General features: G+C 33.7%; 1 protein-coding gene across 1 annotated transcript in view; it reads right to left on the bottom strand.

The window, feature by feature from the left end:
* The window catches only part of srrm4 (serine/arginine repetitive matrix 4), a 140,867-nt gene that overhangs the window by 48,293 nt on the left and 79,448 nt on the right, over window positions 1-13,126 (bottom strand). Inside the window, 1 exon segment of the mRNA NM_001423807.3 lies at window positions 665-799. Within this exon segment, the coding sequence (NP_001410736.1) occupies window positions 665-799 (135 nt within the window).

The following is a 13,126-nucleotide window of genomic DNA, read 5'->3' as shown; positions in this document are numbered from 1 at the left end:
GTGCATTGTTTAACTGCAGTTGTGTGCTCACTTGTCAAATCCCAGCTGAAAAAAAAGCATCTGCCGTTCTGAGCTTGAACTCACCTACAGATTAGCATGTTTATGATAACACTCGAGCTGTTTTACATACTGATGCGCTGCGTTATCATGCGCACTTTGAAGCTATCAGTGGAGTTATGCAGTTGAGTATCCAATGCTGAATCAATTTTTTTCGCCAGGTGGAGTTTGGGTTTCGTCGGATGCCAAGTAAGAGAGAGACTCCATAAAAGACAGCCGTGTTCAAAATTCCAGCAACACCTGAATGTTTACACTGTGGCAAGGAGATAAGACTGTTTGTGCCTTGCCTCGCTTTAAAGTTTGGAGTTTCTAATTCATGCTTACAGACTGAGGGTGAAGCTTAGAAGTGGATTCGCTGCTTGGTATTTTCACGTGTTTGATCTTCTCTGGGGTCAGAGTAAAATTCGCATTTGAAAAGATTTATCTGGCTCTGTGGTTGAATTGTACATTTTCAACAGAACTCGCCTGTTTCCAAACACTTCAAAAGATGGAAAACAGCTATTTTACCTTTAGAGACAACAAATGGTTTGTTTTCTATAGCTGCACATGTGAAGATTATATTGAAGTGTTTATATTGTGTATGGGGAAGATTTTTATTGAGGCAGACCTGCGAGCTCGGCGGTGACTGTGGCGTTTACGTCCTCTTCGCTTTATGTGTCCATTTTTCTCGTGAGTTTTCGTGACCAAATCCTTCGCTTTCACTTTCTCCTCGTCATCTTTGGGGCCGACTGGAGTCTCCAATCTGGAAGAACAAACAAACAAAACTCCTTAGCATCAAATAGTTCAGTTGCCAATAAAAAAAACTATTCAAAAAAGTTTTTCAATGTTACTACTATAGCCATTTTGAAAGTTTCTAATTTTGTTTTACATGCATGTATCCAAAAATTTGTATTAACGTGCATGCATCCAAGATGAAAAGCAGCCCAGGCTCATTGGAATTTTGTGCCTCGGCCTACGTTTTTGTGAAAGGTAAAATACATTACTATTTGTATAGTTCATACACATTTTTACTACTAAAATTCCATGACTTTTTAATTACTTTTCCAGAATTTTCTGATAAATATTCATGATATTGTTTTGTGTTTCATGAAATGTCTATGTACATGTGGTAAATAAGAAAAAAAATGCACGTTCAAATTGATTACAGCATATCAAAAAATGTGACAATACATTAACAGTTAAAGTCAGAATTATTAGCCCTCCTTTTATTTATTTATTTATTTTTCTTTCTTAAATATTTCCCAAATGATGTTTAACAGAGCAAGAAAATTTTTACAGTATGTCTGATAATATTTTTTCTTCTGGAGAAAGTCTTATTTGTTTTATTTTGGCTAGAATAAAAGCAGTTTTTAATTTTTTTACTTAAAAAAATAAATAATTAAGAAATTAATCTACACAAACCAGTGTTATACAATAGCTTGCCTAATTATCCTAACCTGCCGAGTTAACCTTATTAACCTAGTTAAATCTTTAAATGTCACTTTAAGTTGTATAGAAGTGTCTTGAAAAATATCTAGTCAAATATTATTTACTGTCATCATGGCAAAGATAAAATAAATCAGTTATTAGAGATGAGTTATTAAAACTATTATGTTTAGAAATGTGTTGACAAAATCTCTCCGTTAAACAGAAAATGGGGGGAAAATAAACAGAGGGGCTAATAATTCTGACTTCAACTGTAGATTCTATTTATTATTATATCTGTAAGATAGTTTTTAGAAAGTATCTTGCTGTCTGTGTAAAAATTTTTGAAATATTGGCTGGTGCTTTAACAAGACTTATTAGTACAATTTAGCCTTTATCACCCAGAGTATCTTACCTCTGCAGTTAGAAATTGTTTCTGGACACAACACTCAAAACACATCTTGAACTATGGTGAACACGAGTGAAAGAGAGGCGAAGCTGAAACTGCTTTTGATTTTTAAAGTTATTACTTCAGCAACTGAAGTTTGCAAAGTTTACACCACACAGAGAAGGTCACATAAAGAGACGGACAGCTCAATTTCCTTTTATTTAAAATGTACCCTATTGTATCATCTCAAATATATTCAGGTACACAGATAATTTTTAAACACATTTTCATGACTTTTCCAAAACATTTTGGGTTTATTTCCCACTTTCCAAAACATTTCCAGGCCTGGAAAATTCCTTTTAAAAATTTCATGACTTTTCCAGGACCGTATGAACCTTGTGTACATTTCATCCCACTTTTCTGATGACGAAACCACTAGATGGCACGGTTTATATTTTTGCAAATCTAAAATGTTACAGCTCAGCACATTTTCCTTATCTCCTTAACCAAACACACCTGAATCAGAACTTCAGCTCAATAGCAGAGACTGAAAGACCTGAAATGGCTGTAATAGACAAAGGACACATCCAAAATATGCAGTGTTGGTGGTCCTACAGGTACATGGTTGAGAAACACTGACTTACAGTACGTTTTGTTGTATGTTTAAGAAATTAGTCCTTCATGTACAAATCCATGAGAAGGCAGGGCTTGTTGTATAGATCACCAAGATCAGCGAACCTCTGACCTAAACCCTTTACTAAACTGATTGTGTTTTCAAAAGCAAACCTAAAAGAGAAAAAGTGCACAGCGACCCCTTAGTTTAACTTTGATTTTGCATTGCTTTCATCTCTTTTGTGGAATGGAGATTTATCAGACTCAAGACTTGAAAGATACAATATAAGATACAATATTTGAAAAGGGTTTTACAAAAATGAGGGTTACAAAAAATCATAAATGTAAATATTGAGAAAATCTTAAAAACACCTTTAAGAGTTAAACTAAATTCTTAGCATATATTTAAAGTAGGAAATTTAAAAAAGGTTTTCATGGAACATGATCATTACTTAATGATCATTTCACTTCCTCCACTTCACTTCCTAATCTGCAATTGCCTCTCTGGATATACCACTAACTGTACTCAAAAAAAATAATAATAATAATAAAAAATTTACTAATACTTTCCTTCTTAGACTTTACAGACCTGAAACTTTCCTATAGCACTTATTCATTGTTGCTTTTATAGTTGTGTAAATTGCTTCCTTGTCCTCATTTGTAAGTCGCTTTGGATAAAAGCGTCTGCTAAATGACTAAATGTAAATGTGAATGTAAATGTAATATTTGATGATTTTTGACAAATAAAAAAAATCTATCATTTTGAGCCATGCACTGTATTTATAGGTACTGCCAAAAATATATCAGTGCAACATAAGATGTGCTCCAGAGAGATTCCTTTGACAGCTTCAGGGTACATCAACACTGAATACATCAAGATACATTAATAAAATGTCTTAAAAATGTTTTCTGACCACACTATCTCTTTTCAAGAGTTTTCCAAAAGTTGCTTTTTCACTCTGTAACATCTAAAAAGGTTAAGTCTCTGCACTGTGCAAGAGTCAAACATAAGATGATTCAACCTGCGGGTGACACAAGAGTATACAGTTGCGAAAGAAAGTCAAAATATAGACAGGGAAACATGCCAAAACAAATATGATGCAATATCAGAGTGCTTCAAAGAACACTGTCCTACTGATAATGCAGTTTATCTGCACAGTAAGAACGAACCGACAAAAAACACACAAACCAATCTCAACGCTATCAGGCTTAAAGAAACAGTTCACCCAAAATGAACATTTCCCCATCATTTTCTCACTCTCAATCCTCCTCATTGTATAAGACTTTTATTCTGTCAGACAAACACAAAAAAGTTTTAAAGGAGACCTATTATGCAAAAATCACTTTCATAAGTCTGTGAATATAACCAGCTTCTAATGGTAACAATGTACTAATTCTATTTTATATAATAACTCTTTATAAAAAGGAGTCTGCATAAAAAAATTGACTGGCATTCTCCCTTTGTACATGTTGTCAGAGGGGGAAAATCCCACCCATTAGTGACGATCTTTCCCTCACTAGACAGCCCTGAGCGAGAAGCACGTCTCCGCCAAAAGAGTTTTTGCACTGTATATGCTGAAGATAATGTCAGTGACTAGAGTTTTAGGATGCACAAATGAATACTGGAGTCTCCATAAACTATGGAGCCAGATCGGTCTTAAAAATAATACATTGATAAAATGAAAAAAAAAATTAAAAGAAAAATGCTCAGCAAAATTCACATTTACTAAATCCAATTTGTAAATTCAAAACACTTCATAAATACAATACAAAATTTGTGAATTCACAAGTAAAAATCATAAATGTTTCTGATTCATCATAAATAAATCGCCAAATTAATTTGAATTGAGTATATAATGAATTGTGTTTTAAAATGGATTTGTGTATTTATGAATCGTGTTTTCAATTTACATATTGGATTTGTGTATTTTTGAATCATCCTTTAAATTTGTATATTTTTGAATTGTCTTTTGAATTTAGAAATTAGATGTGTATTTTTGAATCATTTTTTAAATTACAAATTGGATTTGTGTGTTTTTGAATCGTCTTTTGAATTTATGAATTGAATTTGTGTATTTTTTAATATTTTTTTAAGTTTATTAATTGGATTTGTGTATTTTTGAATCGTCTTTTGAATTTAAGAATTGAATTTGTGTATTTTTTAATAATTTTTTTAATTTATTAATTGGATTTGTGTATTTTTGAATTTTCTTTTAAGTTTACAAACTGGATTTGTGTATTTTTGAATTTGCGTCATTTGAATCCACGAATTTCATTTGTATATTTTTGAATCGTCTTTTGAATTTACAAATTGGAATTGTATATTTTTTCAATCATCTTTTGAATCTACGAATTTGATTTGTGTATTTTTGAATCGTCTTTTGAATTTGCAAATTGGATTAGAGTATTTTTGAATCATCTTTAGAATTTCTGAATTGGATTTGTATATTTTTTAATCGTCTTTTGAATTTACAAATTGGATTTGTAAATGTATTATGAATGTAAAATGTATTATTTTTGAGACATAACTTCTACCACTACTTTTTACATCTTCAGTTTTTTTTCCCAAAGATAACATTAAACCAGTTTTGAATATACTGCTATGCTGATGCATAGGTGCTTTTAGCTCCACCCTCTTCTGAAAAGAGCACAATCTTATTTGAATTTAAAGTGACAGTCACCAAAACGGCACAATTATGATCAAAGCCTAAAAGAGGCAGTTTCAAAGAGTTATAAAAAATGATCTGTGTGGTATTTTGTGCTGAAACATCACATTCATACTCTCCGGACATGAAAGACTTGATTTACATCTTGTATAAAAGGGGCATAATAGGTCACCTTTAAACTTTATTGTAGTAGCTTTTTCATGCTGTACAATATTCTTGGATAGTGACTTTTATTTTGAAGCTTCCAAAACGACTAAACCATACACTGCACTGGGGGTTGAAGCATGTCTCATCAAGTGGATCGATCTAATTTTGAACATACATTTTTTAATACTTATAAAAATATTCCTAATTTTTACATTTTAAACTTTAATCACTGACTTCTGGTGGCAGCCAAAAGCAAGTTATGCACGACTGATTAATACGATGCAGAAAAAAGTTTATACAAAGATAATGGCCTTAGAGTGAGCAAACTATATTTATTTATTTATTTTTTAATTTTTTTAAATTTTTGGGTAAATTAAGTACAGACACACAACTGCATCACATGACTAATAATGTGTCTAATTCTCAAAAGGCTTTGCTTTCACAGACCACATAACTTAAGGCATAACTTCAGGCTATCCTTTTGCAAATGTATATCAGCTCTACGTGGAGGTGAAACTGAAAACTTGAATTTCATCAATTTCTTTTTCTTCCCGTGCGTCCCTGTGGGCATATGGGCAGTTATATCATGAATCCTAAACAATAACAGCTTGATAATGAAACTGAAATGCATTGTTCTGAAGGCACGAGAAATCTCCATTATTGTGTTATTCAGTTTGTAAGTGCACTCATGTCTGAGGAAGGGGGTTAGGGGCTTCTCTGCTGAGAAACATTGAGCATTTTCATGTTTCTCTCCTAGACCTTCATAAATGCAGAGGTCATCTGCTCAGCATTCAAATGAGGTGTCAACAGAGAGGCCTTTATTTACACGCCTCAGTTGAACTGACATTTCTGAAATTATTTGTGCGTATCTCAAGGTTGTAAGGCGCATGGTTTGGAAACTCAAGTCTCTTTTGTGCTCGCCTTTCTGTCGATATAAGGGAGAAAAAGTGTAGTATGTGTATCCATCATGATCTGATGTTAAAATTGAAGAATATGGAACATTTCACACTCTGTTATATTTTTCATGCTGTCAATGATTGCATTTGAACAGGCTGAAAATGTTATAATCAGCTGACTTGAAAACTGAGTAATTTGGTTTGTGTTAGTTGTACAGTGAACAGTATTGCTTATTAAAATTTAATCGTAAAAGGGATAGTTCACCCAAAAAAATGAACATTTTGATATCATGTTTTAAGTTTTCACTTGTTCCAAACTTGTTTGAGTTTCTTTCTTCTGTAGGAACATATTTTGAAGAATGTTGCAAAAAGAACCCCTTTAGAACCCTTTGAGTGTGAATAAACAATGAGGAAGTTTACATTTTTAAATAAAGTGAGCCTGACCCTGAATTTGTACAATACTGATGTGCTGACAGAATCCAAATGCTAATAATTCTAGAGATATACCTCTCTGTAAATGAACTAAACAATTCACATAGCTTTATATATTAAATATAACCAAGACAAATCTATATTGCTGTACCATATATACAGATATTGTTTGTGTATCTACTGGTCCCGTCAAAGTACACTATAAAATAAATCAATTAGGATCACATTTTACATAATACAAAAAAAAATTATAAAATAAAATAAATAATAATTAATAAATATGCAAATTAATTGATTAATTAATTAAAATAAAATAAAATGAGTGCTGTTAAAAAAAAACACTTTACACCAATACTGATAAGGTCATTTAAAACAAACAATGAACAAACACACACGAATAACAACAAACAAAAACTAAACAGAATCACATTTTCCATACAAACATGAATGCACACAAGAACAAAACAAAACAAAAAAAACAAAACGAGAGCTGCTGGAAATATCAAGGAAAATAACATTTATCTATTAGAGTCACACTTTACAAAAATATTGATGAGGTCTTTTAAAACAAACAAACAAAAAAAAAACAAAAAATAACAAGCAAAAAAGTAAACACTGGAATCATATTTTCCATACAAACATGGATAAAACAAAACAAATCAAAACAAATTGAGTGCAGTAAGAAATATTACAGAACATAATATTTATCTACTAGAACCATACTTCACACAAACATTGATGAGGTCATTCAAAACAAACAAACAAACAAACAAAGAACAAACAAAAAAAACTAAATATTGGAATCACATTTTCCTTACAAACATGGACGCAAACAAAACAAAACCATAAAATCAAAAAATAAAATCATGTTTATTTAGGTAAAATAAGCATAATCTAGGGGCCTTTGCCTTTTATATAAGCCACTTCTGATACCAAATGACCAAGTTATTAATTGTTGTTCCTAAAACTTGGATAGACGACAAGACTTTTGTCAGGCATAAAGTAAAAGGAAAAAAAAAATGATATATTATTGGGTTTCACGCTCAAAAATGACATCAAAATGCACAACAAACCTGATCATGTAACCAAAAACAAAACAAAACAAAAACACAAAACCAAAACAAAAAAATTAAATCAAATCAATACAAAAAGCAAAACAAAACAAATCAAAACAAAAATCTAATAAAATTATATCAAGTCATATCTAAAAAATATAATCAAAACAAAACAAAACTAGTGTGCAACTATTGCTATTGTTATTGATGATTTTCCCAGTTTCCAGTTTATTACTTTTACTATTTTGCATTTTTTTTTACCACTAAAACCGCAGCTTAACGGCCATTAGTCCACTCACAATCAAAAACATGTCTGATTGAAACGGCACTCGAGCGAAGAGAGCGGCTCAGGTGAAGACTGCGACTCTTCAGCCTTTCTTTTCCTGCCAAAACAGTTGGAAAATAAATGCATAAATAAAACTGATTGCTGGAGCAGGTCTGACTCCATCTCCTCCATAATTACACATCCACCTCTAGAGTGCGGGAGCGGTGTGTGTTTGCGTGCGTTTCTCCGCGAGTTTGTGTGTGTCTGATTGTAATGAGAAGTTAATCAGTGTTGCAGATTAAATGCTGATTGCGTCGCTCTCTCAGCAGCAGGAGGAGGTCTGGCCTCTGCCACCGCTGGATAACAGAGGGCAAAGCACAATCACATTATTAATGTCAACCTTCCGGCATCGCAGCCCTACGCGACCCGCAAATGTGCCAGGACGTGATTGGAAAATACTCTGCCATGCTGGGCGTAATAGGGAGAGGATTAGGGATGGTGAAACACTGAAAACACATGCTGGTGGTAGATTCATCAAGAGTAGATGAATGAGCTGAATGGTAAAGTTCAGGAGGATGTGGGTACTTGTGTGTCTTTGATGAATTAGGAAAAACTAAATCTGTGGTTTTAAATGAATTAAAAGTGACTGGAGATGTTTTAAAGATGGACACAATAAAATACTACTGACTAATTGTAAGAATGCTGCTCAAAGCTGAAGAATAACTCTAAACTTTCCAGAAAAGCTAATTGGTTGGAAGTACACTACCTGAAAAAAGTAGTCAATCCCAGTTGTAAGAGAAAGAAATAATAACTTGACTACTAGTTGATCATTTAGAAAAGTGGCAGAAGGAAGATTTCTCTGATAAATCATCTGGATGGATTGGCCAGCCCAGTCACCAGACATGAACATTATTGAGCATGTCTAGGTAAGATGGAGGAGGCATTGAAGATGAATCCAAAGAATCTTGATGAACTCTGCGAGTCCTCCAGGAACGCTTTCTTTGCCATTCCAGATGACTTTATTAATAAGTTTTTTGAGTCATTGCAGAGAGGTATGGATGCAGTTTGTGGGAGTCATGCACAATATTTTTTTGCACATATTCTTTTTCCTCGGCACCATGACTTATATTCTATACTTCACATTATTTCTGTTAAGTGACAAGACTTCTGTCTAAGCAAAGTCAATCCTTGCTTTCCTAATTAAATAACTAAAAATAAAAGGTATGATCATATTTTATTTAGGTAAAATAAGTATAATCTAGAGGCCTTTGCCTTTCATATAAGCCACTTCTGATACCAAGTCAAGTTATTACTTGTAGTTTCTAAAGCTTGGATATGCGACAAGACTTTTATCAGGTAGTGTAAAGTAAAAAATATATATATATATTATTAGATTATTCACACTGAAAAATGACATAAAATTTTGCAACAAATCTGATCATTTTATAGAAATGTCAAAACAAAAAACAAAACAAAACACATTTTTATCCTCAAGAATAATAATTTCATTTTTACAAGCAAAATTATTGTAAGCAAACATGTATTACAGAACAAGAACAACTTAAGAATAACAATTCTTAAAATCCTTTGGGTTGAAAGAAATGCTTTTGCAAGACAAAAATATTATGAAAATATTAGCAGTACAAATAAATAATGAAATGCATTTTTTTAAGTGTTGTAGAAAATCTGATAGAATTGTGAATGGTTGTATCATGCTTAGCTGTGTACACTGTAAAACACATTCTTGCTATATATTTTAAAATAATACTAAAAAATTTTGTTATACTTTGTATAACTAAAACTTGAAGCCTGATTAAAAATAAATAAATAAATAAATAAATATAATAATAATAGAAGAATATAAAAACAGAAACATGCTGTCTTGACTGTCATATGATTTTTTTGATAGTGTTAAAAATGTTGTAAATTACGGTACAAAAGTCTGGTAATAAACTGCAATGACATTTTCTGCTATTTTACAGACTACATGTATTATTTCTTATATAACATAATTGTTTCAAACTAGAAAAAATGTCAATAAAAGTCCCTTTGTTAAACTGCACTGCTCAATTTTCTACATCACTTGAAATTACAAAACATGGAAACTGTTAATTAAGTGACATTTTTTACAGATAGATGACAATTACAATCATTCAAAGCCTAGTGAAAGGCATGGTTCTTTTTTCCTAAAAAGTGAACCTTTTTACAGTTATTCGCCTCATTTTCTATTTAATTATAAGCTTTAAATAGGTTGCATTTTAGTGACATTTCAAGCACTTTGCTGGATTAGCTTGTCAGATGGTCATCATAACCACACATTTTGATGTTCCAAAAACATTTCCTAAAGATTTACACTGCACTGTTCAAGTGCCAAATTCTGATTTGTCTGATTTGATTTCTCCCATGTGGAATAGATCGGATATGGATTTCGATTTACTCAGGCCTTGTTAATTTTTGGAAATTTCTCTGATATGAATCGTATCTGTGCCCTCGTGTCTGCAGTGTAAGCAGGTACTGTAGATCAGATTTTCACCTGTCAATGAGAGTCACACATCAATAAAAACCGTAGCGAATGACGTCAAGTCTGACACTTTCATTTCAGAATAGACTTCAGCAGAGTCCCAAACCTTAAATCTCATACACAAGGACTAAAAAAGCTTTTATATTGTCATGTACAAGTATTTAAGTTTGTAGCACAAGTATTTAAGGATGTTGAGAAGAGCGAGAAGAGAGAGAGCCCAACGTCCACCACAGAAACAATAAAAACTGTTGCATACATCACGTAGGCCCATAGCCAGCCTGGTAAAAGGGGTTGATCTTTTTTTTAATATGAAGTTTTTGCTGTTATTAGCCTCATTTTCTATTTAACTAGGAGGTTTAAATATTTTTAGGCACTTTTTTTTTTTTGCTAGATTACCTTATCAAACCACACTTTTTGATGTACCAAAATCATTTCCTAAAGATTTAGAGGAAAAAAAAAAGAGAATATTACTTATTTTTCAAATACAAAATTTATTGCATCATATATCTTTAGGAAAAAATTATGCTGTTAAAGTTTTAAATTAAAAATGAGCCTATTGTCATTTATTAAGCAAAAACAAACCGGCCAGAACAATCAACTTTCCTCAGTCTTGCCGAAGCAACAGCAAAAGGAGGATTCCGCTTGGACTTAAGCCTTCTTCGACAGTTATTTTTACAATTTATTATGGCATAGCAGTCAAAATGGAACAAATGAGCTCATGTATGGGACAAATTCTGGACTCTTGTTAGTGAGGGGTGGGTATTTCGAACCACCCAAACCCCCCCTGTTATGGGCCTGTCACGTGCATAAATCGCACCATGGAAATAACACTAAGATGCCTACTGGTTTAAAAAAAGCCTAGATTAAAAGAAGATGGCAAAATGAGTATGTAAGTGTGTTTAACTTTTCCTTTCGGCTCAGCTCCTTATTACCACAACAGACCAGTACATCGACCACATTACTGCTGCTGCTGCACCAATCTGTCAATTTCAAGTTCCATCCTTCCCTCACTCATAAACAAAACCCTAAGATGCTTGAACTCCTCCACCTGGAGTAAGGACTTTCCTCCAACCTGAAGATGGCCAACCACCTTTTTCCGGTGGAGCAGCCTGGCCTCGAACTTGTAGGTGCTGATTCTCATCCCAGCCGTCTCACACCCGGCAGCAAATGGCCCTAGATGAAGCCAACAGAACGACAACGTCTGCGAATCACAGAGATGAGATCCTGTGGTCCCCAAACTGGACCCCTTTGAAATTCTGTCCATAAAATTGAGTGTGTTTAAAGTTTGATAAAAGAAAAAGAAAAAAAAGTTTAGTCCTAAATAATTGGACTTCTAAGAATATTTAGTGAATCCGGCCCCTGATGACCGATCAGAATAAACCTGCTGGGATGCAGACACATCAAGCAACTCCAGCTCAGCAAGCAGTTATACTGTTGCTCATATCACTGCCTTCAGCCGCTTTCCCTTCATTTACCACATGCTTCTTTAAAGCCAGACTCCTCCTCGCTGACCCGCTGATGAGAGCTTTAAATGAAATTGATTTCCCCATCAGCGAATGACTTTTCTCTGATCGGCTTCAGAATTTATGGAAGAACTTCTCCACAGGGAGTCAGATTTATGGCGCGCTGTTTATATCTGTCTCCAACACGCGCAAACACACGCGCGCACTCGCAGAGGTTTGGGCTTGCTAACTTTCAAAGCCGTCTTTGAGTGCTTGTAATCCATTACTCTGGAAAGTACAGACCATTTGAAGGGTCTAAATGGAACTATTCAAAGTTCACAGCGGGAAAAAAGCTTTCTAGCAAATAATAAGCTGCAGAACATGTAGACGGCATTTATGGACTGGAGACTCTTATGGATTAGACTGATTACAAGAAGGACAAAAACTGTGATGGGGTTCATGGATTTCATAATAAATAAATAAAAATCAAATACACTCACAGGCCACTTTATTAGGTACACCTAACTTAGTACCGGGTTGGACCTCCTTTTTTCTTCAGAACTGCCTTAATCCTTTATGGTATAGATTCAACGAAGTACTGGACATATTCCTCTGAGATTTTGGTCCATATCCACTGCTGTGTTATTGCATTGCGTTCAAAGAAAATCCTGTCTAACTGTGTATTCTGTTGTTTCTGTGTGTTCACGTTATCCATCCGCCATTCATATCGTACCGTTCCACTTCTCAATTTTGTTCATTTACGTTGTTTACAAGTCTCGGACGAAGCAGACAGATAAGCATGTCATGTGTAAGACTACTCTTGTGTATAGTACACTAGGTTTGGGGCGAGCGGCACCCCTTGTAGTTCTAGATAGATACCCCTGGACCCTTCAAACAATGTGAAGGAGAAGGGCTTCTAAATGTACCCCTAAGAAATGGCACAGCTCTACAACACCTGCACACGTGATCATATGTCATCATAAGTGGGATAGTTAGAATACTCAGAAGACCTCTTTGTGTGTTTGTTTATTTTGTTTTCATTTACTTAGTTAGATGCTTCTGGGGAGTTAGACATTGTTTGGGTTTTGTTCTTTTCTTTAGCGCCGCTCACGTTCCTTCTGCCAGCTCTTTTGCTTTCCCCCCGTCTTTGTGTTATCCCAGTATTGTACATATTGTAAATTGTTTTTCTTTTTTTTCTTCTTTTTTTTGCATAACCTTTTTTTTCTTTTTTTTTGATTACC

The sequence above is a fragment of the Danio rerio genome, chromosome 5 (assembly GCF_052040795.2).
Source record: "Danio rerio strain M-AB ecotype USA chromosome 5, GRCz13ab, whole genome shotgun sequence".
Taxonomy (NCBI): Eukaryota; Metazoa; Chordata; class Actinopteri; order Cypriniformes; family Danionidae; genus Danio; species Danio rerio.
The sequence above is the reverse complement of the archived record's forward strand: the minus strand, read 5'-3'. Positions and strand labels throughout refer to the sequence as shown.